Consider the following 14,490-nt stretch of genomic DNA (forward strand, 5'->3'; position numbering starts at 1 on the left):
CATTTTTAGTCCTGGTAAATGGCAGTATAGAATGTATTTCCTCAATGATTAACCTCCTTTCAAAGCCATTTGATGCCGTGACATATATAACACTCGAAAAACTTATGTTAAATTTACTTATGCTGTGCTGAAACATTTTGGGAGATATTCTCTTTGAATGATCACACTTTTGATTGATTGTAGTTGAATTTTTTTTGGCTGAATAGGTATTTGTCCAGCCTAGTTGTCAGTTGTGTTGCTATTGCATTTCATTGCAAAGTTTACCCAGCTCTCATTGTTTGTGTAGCCTTGGTTACAATAAGAGATTGCTGCTCATGTGGATATTTGCGCAGTTTTAAGTTCAATAATTGATGTGTATGGCCCACTTTTACAAAACTTCATGAGTCATATTTCTTGTAACTTTTTTCGTAAAAGATGTCTAGGTTATAGTGCCGTAAGTGCGATGTCATTCACGAGAAAAATTACGAAATTAAGTTTTGTGAAATTCACCTATATCTGCATATCCCATGACGGAAAGTTCTGGTTTCTTTTACCCAGAACACTTATGGCCACTGTGTGAGTGAAAAGTTCTGGTTTCCTTTACCCAGAACACTTATGGCCACTGTGTAAGTGTAAAGTTCTGGTTTCCTTTACCCAGAACACTTATGGCCACTGTGTAAGTGTAAAGTTCTGGTTTCCTTTACCCAGAACACTTATGGCCACTGTGTAAGTGTAAAGTTCTGGTTTCCTTTACCCAGAACACTTATGGCACCTGTGTGAGTGAAAAGTTCTGGTTTCCTTTACCCAGAACACTTATGGCCACTGTGTAAGTTAAAAGTTCTTGAGTATATATCTTTAAAGTAGTTCTTGTTGTTTTCACCCACAGTTTACCATGCCTGCGGATTTACTCACTGTCCTCATCTACAACGAAGGGGGATGTCTTCCTCTTCGCTGACCTCAAACAGGAAGTGACCTTAATGCATTCCCCCTGGGATATCTGCTGTGATCAGTCGGATTTTGTATGGGTTCTTCAACCAGTGGAGGGAGAAACACTCACAGTGTGGTCATTCTGTGAGGGGCAGCTATGTCAGGTTAGCTTTTGTTTGCACAATTTGGCGTGCAGTGTAATTGAATTTCAATGAAAAAGATAATGAACAGTCAAGTGAGCGTGATTCACTGAAATTTTGCATATTCAGTCATTGATTAACCCAGGTTTTATGTTAAATGTCTAGTCAAGTTCCTTTGCTTCCATTATTCTCATGGCCTTTGTGGCAAGATGTGGTCAGCGATGTTGTCTCTTTATTAAGGTTGTTAGCCAGATAGTCATGATTGTGGTACAAAAACAAAAAACAAAAAAAAAAAGCTTCCAACAGTGAGTCAAACCAGAATTCTATTAGTTAATAGAACTGGCATTTTGATCAGAAGGTGACTGAGGTGTTGTAAATTTGAAGACTGACATGTCTGCTTATTTTGCTGGGCCCAAAAATTGACTACAAATAAGATTAACTTTGCCGAAATTTGACACAAGTATGTGCATACTGAATGCAGATGTATAATGCATTTATATGCAGATATACAAATTGGATTTGCATACACATGTTTCTTTGCAGTCTGGATTATCTTGGCCTGCTTTTAACCACAGGTGACCGATCCTTCTGATGATGCTGTGACACCTATTGAGAAGGTAAACAGTAACTGGGCATTTTTCAAAGGTAGGTCTGTTTTCACAGCAAGCATTCTGTTATAAAAATGAATTAATAGAAATTTACTGAAAAACACTATGGCTGTAGATTTTTTTATTTTATGTCAGAAATTTATTTATTTTTTTTTTTGTTTTAAATAGTCTTCTTAGAATCATCAAGCTGAACAGTGAAGGTATACTAAATTGTAAATCAGATTGATTTTATGATAAAAACTTACCTCAATCAATAAATTTCAAATCTGGCCTAAATGGGTAAAATTAGAAGACATTGCATTCAGTGAATTTTCAAGTGATATACACACTGCTCTTTTCATTACTAATGGAAATACCAAACATCTTCAAAAATCCAATTTTTTAGGAGGCAAGAGGTTGTATGATAGGAAAATCTATATGTTTTTGTTTTGCTCATTTCAGACTCTCTTTCAGTAGAAAATATGTTTACTGTTTTACGGAAAGCAAAGGTAGACAACATGAAGGAATATCTGGAGCGAAAACAACAACGACTTGGTGGCAAGGGCCAGCAAGCTACAGACCAAGGTGTTTCTCCTGCCAAAAAACTGAAAGCAAACTGATGCAGATAGTTTTATTTTAAGGTTGATGCAGAACCATGTACAGATGTGCAAAGTGACTTTTTCTTTTTCTTACACAGAAGAAATTGGTGAAAAATACCTGCACTCAAAGTAACTGTCTTTGCCAAAAACACCTTTGTTGTGTCTGTTTTTTTTTTTTTTTTTTTTGGCCTTAGAACTGAAAATTATTGGCATAGAACTCAAAATTTATAATTTCTTAATTGAAAAGATGAGTGTATGAATCCATTGTTTGAAATAAGATTTATTGCTCTAACTTATCATTCCTTCTGGTCAGGCGGTATGGCGAGGGATTCAGCAGAGTCTGTATTTATAGAGTACAATGAGAAAGTTTATGTCATGCTTCTGTGGAGTTATTAATTCATGTGTTCGTGCAGTGTAGTCAGAAAGTTCATTTCAAGTCTATGTTGAATGCAGGAAACGTATATCAAGTATTTTAATTTTAAGAAAAAAAAATGTATATGCAAAACTTTGTAAGACTTATCATGTGTGCATTTTCCTGCTGATATAAAAGGAATGAATGGTTTTTGTTTGATACGTTTGAGTGTCATTAACAAATTAAATTAAAGTAGCATCATTCTGAGGATGTGTAATAAAGTTTTAAAGTAATCTCAAAATTGAAGCACTTGTAATTAATTTCTTTTTTTTTTTAAATCTTCATGTCATATTAGTTTAGAATTATTTATGGTGAAGATTTTTTTAAATTTATTTCTGTAAGTATAGTTCTGTTTAACAAAAGTTTGTATCATGGCAGAAGATAACGGCCATTTAACGTAACTATAAATGAAATCCATAAAACTGACCTTTCAGTTCAAACAGTTTATAGTGCTTGTTTCAGTGAAATAAATACTTCAAAAATGTGTAAGTATTTTGTGGCGGGAAATTGAATGCATCTAATGATGATATTTACATTTGGACCTATCATTGTCTTTGATAAGAGAAATGCTTTCTGTGAAGATGTGTTTCAAAGACTGACTCAAGCAGTTGTCCTATTTAATAAATTCTTAAATTTTTACAAGAGATTTTGAGGTGGATTTGTTTGTTGTTTTTGTCGTTCGTCTTCTTGACTTCTTGAAATCCAGTGTTTTCACTCAAACCCTGATTAACCCAATTTATTAAGGCCAATGAATTAAGAAGATATACATGTTTATTATCAGAACGGAAAATATTTATGGTGTAGCCAATTCTGCTCATTTGCAGATGGTTGACACAAACTGCCGGTTTGAAAGAAATATTTAAGAAATGGCCTTCATACAGATTCATAGATGTTGCCCAAGTCTGGGGAATTTTACCACTGAAGTTGCCAAGACAAAGCCCACGACCAAAAAAAGCTTTGACTTTTTTCTGGTCAATGTTAGTGTACAATGCTTCAAAGCATGTTCTAATATATTTCCTGCGAGTCAGTACAAAATGTAAGCGGAATATGCTCGCTCACATTTACTGTAATTGCAGTATGTTGAAGATCAAAGAGTGCACAGTCATTGCATCTATTTTTACCTTCAAGATCACAATGCTCAATACCATGGTAGTCCTCTGGACACGATCATTATCACTACCAATTTCACCTGCTCTAAATTCGCTGGAAACCTGTTTTTAACCGAACTGACGTTCCACATTCTTTGATGATGCGGATTTGGGCTTAATTTGAATAAAAATCCACCGCAATCTGATTTTGGTGTTGGTGCCTCGATGACAATGACCGTTTAAAGCGTTGACTCACAACAACTGTCAATACCTCGAGCAGATCGCGTGTTCAAATCCACCTCTGGCAACTCTTCGGCTCGGGTTTAAGGCCGGAAGGGTTTTTTTTAAAGAATTTGAGGAGGGTAGATGATTTAGTTTCCGCCGGTATAAACTGAAATAATCTTGCGCACAGCGTTAAACACACTTCAGATTACTAAATAAATGTTTTGGGCTACGAGGAAATATGATCTTTAGGTAGTAAGAAAATAAGTAGGCGATTATTTGCTCTCAAAGCCCGTAAATGGACATGTAATAATGAGATCTACCACGCGATGTTGACAATGTGCGGAGGTTTCCCGTCTGCTCTGTCCGGTTTTCCCCGCCTCTGTTAGTCTTCGTTTGGTGCACCCTCATTTTTGTCCAGTTACCTCTCGGCATCGCCTTGTTTCCGCGTTATATTACCAACTTTAAAAGATACGTGAAACGCTTATTTTTTATTTTTATTTGTTTAAGATGTGTTCTAACATATGAAAGTATAAGAAAAGAAAAAAAAACTCTAAGCTTACTTCTTGGGGTGTAAAAATGGCTTTAAACTACAGTTTTCCTACAACGCCCCAGAGGTCAGCGTGGAAATTAAGTACACGTCAACGGTGATAGATATCAAATCAACTTTCTTAGGTGAAGAGCCAGAATTGGGAGCGCTTAGATGGTTCCGCGTTCCCGGTATGTTCATCGATGACGTCATTTCCGACCACTGACGAAAATATGCATAAAATGAAAGGGTTATTTATAAATATAAAATATGCCTCAAAAACGAAATTGTTTTCTCATCCTTTTTGGTATATTTATTTTCCTTTCCCTTAAACCATACTCTTCGTTTTACAATACCTTTTCATGTATCCTTTTATGGAAATGTTTTTGGAGATCTATGCAAAAGGCCAAACTTATCAAATACAAAAAAATATTGTCTATACAGCATTCGATCATTCGTCTTTCTTGCTGCGAAGTTACAAACATGGATTTATGGTAGACTACAAAGTTGATCGCTCAGTAAACGGCACGAGAAATATTTTATGGTCTGATCTTCTCTTCAGACATATATGCTTTAGTATATTGGCACACTTCAGTGTCATTAGTACAAATTATTAAATAAATACGTCTGTACTTAACCCTACTCGTAGGATTCACTGGTTGCAGCTGTTTTTTTTTTTTAATTAAATTGCAGTTCGTGCACGCCAAGCTCAATTGATGTTTCTCAGTGTATAGGCACTTATATATTCATACAGATGTTATAACTAAGATGTTATCCGACGTGGTATATCACACTAAAATAGCTATAATTCATTTATTAACATATCTTCACACTGGCGGTATATTGGTGAGTGGTCGGAGAGTGACGGTTTCTTCGTCCAGTCCCGCGGTAATTGCTAAGTGTATATACTTATTTTTTTTTTTCACCACAGCTGGAAAGTATTGATTTGGGGCAATTTAACAATGGTCCGTATTTAGCGAAAAACAAGCTCTCCATTCAGGGTTTATGTCCACATATAACAAAGATGTGTTCTCGTTAGACTATAGCCTTCTCTTAGCATTTTGTTATCTCTTGTTTGGATTGCTTGGTAAACAGGAGAGTATTTTTCTTCGAGAGCCCGTCTCCACGCTGCCGTATTGTGAAAACACGCGCACAGTTGCTATCTGTTGTCAGTAGCTTGGCCAGACACGGTTACTAGCACGACTCGGGGTTAGGCGAGCCCAAGCCGTGTTTTAACTGCTAAAACTAAAACATTAATAATTGAAAAAACGTAAAATAGATGAAAACACACTGCATGAGTGCGGAGAAATTAGTGTTGTCAGAGCCGTGGCTTTTGTGTTGGCTATAGAGCTAACATACACGGCTTATATAATATAAAAAGCACTGTAAAGGCCAAATACATTTGGTATAATCCTATTCATGCATCTGATATTAAAGCATATAACCTTCAAGGTCCGGGATTTAAATACCTTTTATTTTATTTATTTATTTATTTATTTATTTATTTATTCATTTATTTATTTATTTATTTATTTTTGTGTTAACTAAGAACAGGAGAGGAATGGCTATAATCATTCGTATAAGATTATTTATCTGTATGAATCCTGTGATTCATAGAATTTTTATATCATTCGTAAAAATGATTTATTTATTCAACAAATGGGACATATATCTCCCCTGCATGTTATTTTATATGTAATCACTATAATAACTTTAAAATAACATGTCTGTATATATACTGTGACGTTTACATGGAAAATATAGTACATGAATATAGGGTACAATGTGAGGTCAGCATGAACGTATTTCAAGTGTCTTGCACACATATAGTTATTACATTGAATATTTTTATTTTCTCTGTCTTTTCAAGAAATATATATCTTACCAAGCATTTCGTATATACAAAGTTATACATGGCATTCGCTACCGTGAAAATTATCGTATTTTGATCAGGACATCAAAATGATACTGATTTTCCTCCCAATATTATTTAGCTACATATGAACATAGAAAACGATTTTCAACGCATTTATGTTAAGCTTTTCAAGCCAACAAGCTCTTTACGAAAAACAGAACAGATATGTCACAATACAATGTATATTAAGCAACAATGAGAAAGGTTTATAAAAGCTGTCCTGCACCGAGTATAGTAGAGCGGGCCTATGAACTATATAAGTAAAAGCCGCATAAAAATAAAGTCTGCATCAGATTAAAATATATGTTACATATATATTTTAATTGAATTAAATTGTATTGGAATTATTAGGTCTGCTTTCAATACCATACATTTTCAGACGTTAAATTTATTTATTTATTTTCTTGGCTTCTCACGAGTAAACGTGTAAAGTTTCACAGAAGTCTGTTTTCTGTGATGCTAAGAAGTATTCAGTTGTTATAACAATGCTGTGTTCAAAATACTATCCTGATCGCCCAATATAATCTTCCTGATTATTTAACAGAATACCTGTGTTATATTTAACTGATCAACTGAATGTATTAGACTCGTCGAATGTAATATGCCACAATGACTGTTGAAATAACAGAATACATTTCAGCATACATCACTCAGATAACAGAGTTTCTTTTAAATTTCGCAGATTATTTTTTGGAGAGCGTGCAGGTTTTGTCACCAAATGACACAAGCACCTAAAGCGTTAAACACATGTAGCTACATGTAGCCCTGTTAAATTTTGCCCGAAACGTTTACTGAAAAAGTTTAGACTTGGCTGCATTCGATTCAGTGAAGTTTCACTTCACAGAGAAATGTACGTTCACTTTTGTAGTGTAAAGGTTAACATTGATCTTGGTGAAGTTTTACCACACACGAGTATAGGACATTGAAACATTTACTCAAAAAAGATGCAGACTAGATTTGCACCCCTCTTCCAGTTATGCTGCAGTAGGCCTATTTGCTTCTGGAAAGTAGTGATTTGACATACACATAATTTAAAAACACTAGTGTCTTACATCGCCAAATGTAAACGTTCAGTTATTTGGGTTGAGAGAGGGATATACCCGTACGTGAACATGTTTACTGACTGTTACTATCGCAATGTAAAAGATTATACTATTTCAAGTAAATATACCCTAGTTCATCCTACATATGTGGACTGTTTACTGTGAAAAGTAAACTGTGTAAAACATATACATGCAGTAATTGCCGAGCGTTTACTAGGATTCCTAACAGTGTATATTTATGTATATTTATTTGATCATAAAACATTACTTGATAGGAAAAATTGCATCCAAAAAGAAGTCTGAATTCTGCGTGCGCTGCTAAGGGCGAGTTCTGGTATAAACTATACCTTGTATATATACGTGTTTGGGACTACACACGTCACTGTTGTAGCAGAATTGACGCGTGCACGTATGCATGCATGCGTGTAACTGCCGAGGCATGTAGTCTGCAGCATGGTATTAAAGGCCTAACTACACTGTCACTGGGGAGGTACGGTAACTAGCAATTCACACCTGCAATCTATGTGGGAATTAAAGTGTACTGTGACCCAAGGGTAATTGAGGCGGCCGGCAAAGTCTTAATAACAGTATTGTAAAAGGTCCCGTCTTAGAATAGGGCCAATCGCACGGCTAAGCCCGATGTGATCGGACCTCCACGTGCAGTGCACGCGCAGCAAGCTTTTGGTCGCGTGTGACCAGCGAAGCGTACAGCCGTGGAAAATGACCCAGGCATTGACAGCGATTGCGTTGAGAACTCCGCCCCAGACCAATTTTAGCCTTAGTGTTTGGCGTCCGCAAGTCAGCATATCATACAGTGAAAGCCACCAGCGTATGATTAGGGTTAAGTAATTTTTAGCTTGGCTTGAGTAATTTAATGGTGACACCTTTCGTGTGTGCTTATTACCACGTGTCTAACACAGGACTACCGACGCTCTCATGCTGGTATTATTGCGTATCTGCCAACGTTATGTCAACATGCTTTCTTTTTCTTTTCTTTGTTATTATTCCCCAGTATCTGAAGCGGAGTGGACTACATGCCTTTCAACCATTTTACATATACCAATTAAAACTTCAATGAATAATTCTTGACAATGATGTAATATATAGACTGCGCAATGTGTACAGAAACCTTCTTTCCCACGCTGTATGTAGGCTATGATGGTTTATCGTTGACAAACGTATGTGACGGTCAGCCATGCATGGCCGTGAGTATAATGCATGAAAAATGTATGCACCTTTTGATGTCGCCAACAATGCAACTTGCAGAATCAGTCACGTGAACTTGACCACTTCCATGCTGTGTATGTTGAATTCTTGTACCTCAACATGCTTGCCGATTAATTGATAATAAATCCAGTACACATCACCATCACTATCATCATCATTGTAATTATTGAATGCATTGAATGATATTTGGGCTAATACTGGACTGAGAAAACGTTCTGTTATTTCCCTTTATATCAATCGTATACTTAGAAAGAGCGCTGTATATATATATATATATATATATATATATATATATATATATATATATATATATATATATATGTGAAAACAGAGAGTATTTTTCGCATGCAATTATTTAAAGATAAATAATATAATAGGCTACATAATTTGTGTACTAAAACTGACATGCAGGTATATAGAAATGTGTACATGCAGTCCACCAAAAAGTTAGTCAGTTAGAATATACACATATATAGTATATTTTTCGCCTGAATATATACATGGTTGCTGTATAGAATTGCTCTGCACATCGTATCAATCATGACGTTATTTCAGTCACATGCATGAAAACATATAGACCTACCCACTATATCTAATAAAGAGTGGGTGAGTGAGTGCTTGGGGTTTAACGTCGTACTCAACAATTTTTCAGTCATATGACGACGAAGGAATCATTAGGGTGCATGCACGTGTAATGTGCCTCCTTGTTGCAGGACGGATTTCCACCGCTCTTTTATTTAGTGCTGCATCACTGAGACGACTTACCGCAGGCAAGTAAGCCGCCCCGCCCGAGCCATTATACTGATACGGGTCAACCAGCCGTTGCACTATCCCCTTCAAGCTTCTAATAAAGAAAAAAAAAAAAAAAAAAAAAAAAAAAAAGAGAAAAAAGTAAATCGAGATATTGAATTACTACCTAATTCTTTAAAATTCGTAAAGCTGTTTATTTTTCTGCGTGGATAAGCTTGTACATGGATTTTCAGGAGTGAGAAAAACTATTGTACAGAAGCTCTTGCAGGTGTTTCATCTAAATTGCCATCTATATGAATGAAAGACGGGATATATTTAAATTATACGATCTTCAAGAAGGTCATAAAGTTGCCCATTGCTTTGAATATAGAGAGAGTTAAGTTGTATCTATACCAGCACTGTGGTTAACTGCAAACCATTTTGTTTGAATGGTTTTCATTCAACAGCCTGTGATGGTTTGGGCGATGAATGTAGACTCGTATACCAGCGAACAGCGCGCCAGTTCAGCTGTGAAACGAACTGACAAGGCAACAGCCGGTTGGCAATAAATGGCATTTCTTTTCGCGCGTGACTGAGGCAAGGAAGATTTGCATATGCCTCAACCTTAATTCTTAATCCAAACGAAGAATGCCCGCATTCAAATGAGGCTTCCAAATGTCGCCACATCGGGAGCGTAGTTTTGTTGTTACCAAGACAGTCTAAGACCCGTGCCAAATAAACAGGACACTATGTTATAGCGACTGCAATAAAGCTTTACAACAGCATGACGGGTGCAGTCGGACGGAAGCAATGCCTGGAGCGAGCGCATGCAGTATTCTGGCATTTGCTTTTTTCTTCTTATTTCTCTATTTTTTTAAAGATTGAACATACATGTAAATTTAGGAGAGTTAGAGTGTTGGGCGACAGGGCGAAATTATAGAAAGAAAAACGTCTTGCCGTTTGAAAATAATGAGTTTTAAATGCAAATAGCATGGTTTCATTGAGAGAGACGCATAGGGAATTTTACCATTTATTGTAAAGGGCCTGCTATATTGTAACATGCATGCACGCAGTCGCGCTATACCAGTAGCTTATAAAGCTGAATGTGAAAGTCCCCGAAGCGTGTGGAGGTTTTACTTTGTGCAATAAAAAATTCACACTTATTCTCTGTGTAGACGGCGGGTTGTTTATCATGGCACACGACAAACAATGACCTGCCTAGGTTATGTGAGGGTGTTTATAGCGCCTGGCAAAGCACGGCTTTGCATATATAAGGCAGACTCGATCGCTTTCTATATATATATATATATATATATATATAGAGAGAGAGAGAGAGAGAGAGAGAGAGAGAGAGAGAGAGAGAGAGGCGTGCATGGGTGGTTATCAGCGGCTTACATATATGTATACCTGGGTATAGCCCATATGTACTTATATTATCTGCGGGCTTGCATGATGTGGCCATATACCTATGCATGCAGTATGTATAAATGTATGGACATGATATGCATACAACATGCATTTTTAATTATTTATATTCAACATATATGCATATATTGCCATTGTTCATGTAATTCATATTCATATACATTTAATTTTCCTAAGCTACAAATATTCACTTGTGTATTTATTGACACGTTGTTGTTAACTCTGAACGAGTTCCAGAGAAACATGTTAGAATAAACCATTATACCTATAGGCCTATTACTGGAACTGAACACTTAAACTTATCAGCGAAAAGCGATATCTCAGATTATGTATATTCCAAAACTCTTCAGTTTTATTCATAAAATGTGCCGAGCTCACTAAAGTTGTATGTAGTCCTATAGCCATCATCAGACGATCAAACGTATATTTTATGCGTATGGAAAATATAAATACTTAAATATATAAGTTATATTTGTGGCATTTCTGTAAACCGGCATGCATTAATGAGGTACAATGTAATTAAATCGTAAACGAAAAAAAAAAAATAGAATAAAAAAGGAAATCTTGGGTTCAGATTCTTTATCCGGAAAATGGCTCTCAATCGATGACAAAAGAGGGATTTGTAGTGGTTGAGACTGTAATGTGAAATTAGGGGAAAGAACGCTGAATTTCCAAATGCCCTGCCTTAGTGAGGAATCGATTGACGGAAATGTGAGTAGAGGGTTTGTGTGAGGGAAATCCCCTTTTTAATGACGCTTAAATCCTCATTACCAGCCAGCTTCTGTGTCGCATTTGGAGAAGTTGGTTCTCACCCACATATAGTGCATGGAATGTAAGAAAAAAAATCCAACTATGACAGCAGAATTGGACATGCTTTAGCTGTAGTAAACTTTTGAAGACAAAAGTCTTCATAGGCTTTGTTGTACATTGCGCCATGTGGAATTCTGTCCAAGCAGTGTTATGTACTTACACGTAACTGGATTTAAAACATGAAGATATAACAAGGAATTCCCTGCGCAAAAAACATGCAGGAAGGTACACTTTATAATCATATACAGTATAAAGGCCTCTGTGCCGATGGCTACCCAAAAAAGAAAATCTTCCGTTAAATCGGTTTGCTGAGTGATGACCGATTGAATCTTCATCATCCGTATAGGGACGGATTAATCCCTTAGATCGACGAAAATGTAGTCCATCGTCACTTACCAGGGAACAGACTCACTTCTTTGAGGGTATACAATTACTGCGAAACATAACATTCAAAGGATTAAAATTTGATCTCAGTACATGACTTAATTCTAAGCCAGTAAAAAATATACTGTCATAAACATATATACTCAATAATTTTTCACTTATGCGATGACGGTCAGTTTTATGCGTGGTAGAAACCGGAGTACCCGGAAACCGGATTTAAATTATCACATGGTCATATTGTATCAATTCACCCAAAAACCATGGATCACCTTTCTATAGGAAGAAAACTGCTAAATGTGCATACTAAATATGCTTTGCTTCAACATAAATCTAAACCAGTGAATCAGAATTCATCGTTTTTTAAGTCTATGGGAGGCTAATCTAGTTCGTAATCTTGTAAAGGCATTTTATCCGGTTTAATTTTCTACAAATTTTTGTACATACGGTACGGTACACAACATAAAGGCTTATAAAAGTATATAAAGAGCATGGTTTTCGGTATTGACTTCCATCCCATGTATATAATCCTATTAGGCTAGCGCACCGCAAACAAAGTTGAAACATTCTGTATCTTCGCATTCGACTGTAATCGAGTTGCGAAATGACCGTTGGTGTAGTTTCCAATATCTGGTTCGGGTTAGTTTAATCTCACTTTTCACATAAATCACAAAGTGAGACTTTCTTTTTTGATCCGAGTTAAAACTGTGAGCACAAAAGAAGTGTCTTGCCTTGTCAGATCTGTCAAAATTCGTAGCCAGTAATAAAGTAGTATAGTTTGTAGTACAATAAAAATTAAAATTTAGGCTTATGTTAAAATCGGTCTCTCTTGCTGTATTTCATGTTCGCATGATTTGAGCAACCATGGCATGAGTTTTTGACGACCAGCTCGCTGTTGGTTCAGGGGAGATAAATGCAATGTTGAAGTCCATGGCCTATGCGCGTTGTCAGTTATTCCCCCTGCATCAGCGCATACAGCCTTGGCGAAAGAAAAACATTAGCGTTTAAAAATAATTCGAGTTAACACATGCCACTAAGACACTATGCCATTTAATAAGAAATACAATAATGTATCACAGAAGCTGTCCAGGAATATTCAATCACCTATAACTTATATAGGCCACTCCATAGGCCAACTGATGCCTGTGTGCCTGTGCGATTTTACTCTCGAAATTATTCACAACGTTTGTTTAATGTACCGGTATCGTTAAATAAACTGAAATTAAAGTATAAACCTAATTTTTTCCTGCCTCGCAGAAAGTGACTAAGAAAACTGTACAGTATAGGCCTACATAACAATATAGTCCGTGAATTTCTGGCCAGAAATTGACCACACTGCAAAACTCACTCGATCAGTGCTGTAGCTAACTTTTATATACAAGTTTAGAAAATAAAGTAGGCCTACCAGTACCATAAATATGAAACTATTTTGCTACAGGCTGTGATCCCAGAAACAATCGATATAATATTTATAGACATTTGATTCCTTAATCACCACGCAAAAGCTTGAATACACAGATGACATCTCAGATCTAAATTTCTCCCCGTGTCTACACATAACTTTATTTTGTATCTGTAATGTGATATTTTTAATTTCTTTTTACTTAAAAAAAAACAACTTATAGCGTGTTCCTAAAGATTCTTCTATGCCGTGGCGTTTAAATGTTATCGTTCATGAGTATCTTTTACAAAAAACGGGGGAAAAAAAACAAGATCAATTTTTGACGGACAATGTTTAGAAAACTCCTCGACAGTCTCAAATAACTGCGTCTCTCATACACGATCATATGCCTCTTCACTTTCGTCATTCCTCAATTTCTTTGTGCGGTTAGGGGGTAACTTTTACTTTCTAATGCAACAATGGCTTACATTAAACCACAATAAACTAAAAATCAATGAGTGAATTCACAAAATGAGCGATTCTCGACCCAGCTCACTCATGTCACGGCATGCATCAAAATGGCTGAAAATCCTTTCTCCCCAGCGTAAAAGTGTGCTAAACACCTTGTATGAAAGTCCACCTTAAAACAAAACCATTGTTGTAAACAAATTTATAGCAGTAGCACATTCTAAATATGTAAGAGATCTGGTGAAATATCACTGGATATGTGCTAAAAATGCAAAGATAAACCGAATATTTCGAAAAATATCCGAGGTTATGCGAATTTTTTGTACAAGATTTCTCAACGTCTCATATGAATCGGCTGTTTTCTAGTTTTGTCAACGTTTCTCAAGGATAATAAACAGGGTCGCCATATAATGTAGATATCTGAGAATTAATTCGAATTGTTTTTTCAACTGAAACGGGAACACTATTCATTTTGTACCAGTTTTTAAAAAGTGCAAGAAACACATCACAGCAAAACAAGGAAAAAACTTTCTCGCACCGAGCATGTGCATTTCGTTGACGTCCGCGCGATGTAAATTTATGCAGGCGCGTACTCGGGTTCATCATTTCTTCTCAGCTTCATCTGATA

General features: G+C 36.2%; 1 protein-coding gene across 1 annotated transcript in view; it reads left to right on the top strand.

Annotated features, from left to right (window-relative positions):
• Positions 1 to 2,300, top strand: part of LOC135467270 (tRNA (guanine-N(7)-)-methyltransferase non-catalytic subunit wdr4-like) — a 53,152-nt gene extending 50,852 nt beyond the window's left edge. Inside the window, exons 8-10 of the mRNA XM_064745038.1 lie at positions 866 to 1,070; positions 1,622 to 1,691; positions 2,096 to 2,300. Coding sequence (XP_064601108.1) covers positions 866 to 1,070; positions 1,622 to 1,691; positions 2,096 to 2,253 — 433 coding nt within the window. The 3' untranslated portion in view covers positions 2,254 to 2,300. The remainder of the gene's footprint in view (positions 1 to 865; positions 1,071 to 1,621; positions 1,692 to 2,095) is intronic.
• Positions 2,301 to 14,490: the final 12,190 nt, after the last annotated feature.

This window comes from Liolophura sinensis, chromosome 6 (genome assembly GCF_032854445.1).
Source record: "Liolophura sinensis isolate JHLJ2023 chromosome 6, CUHK_Ljap_v2, whole genome shotgun sequence".
NCBI classification, from domain to species: Eukaryota; Metazoa; Mollusca; class Polyplacophora; order Chitonida; family Chitonidae; genus Liolophura; species Liolophura sinensis.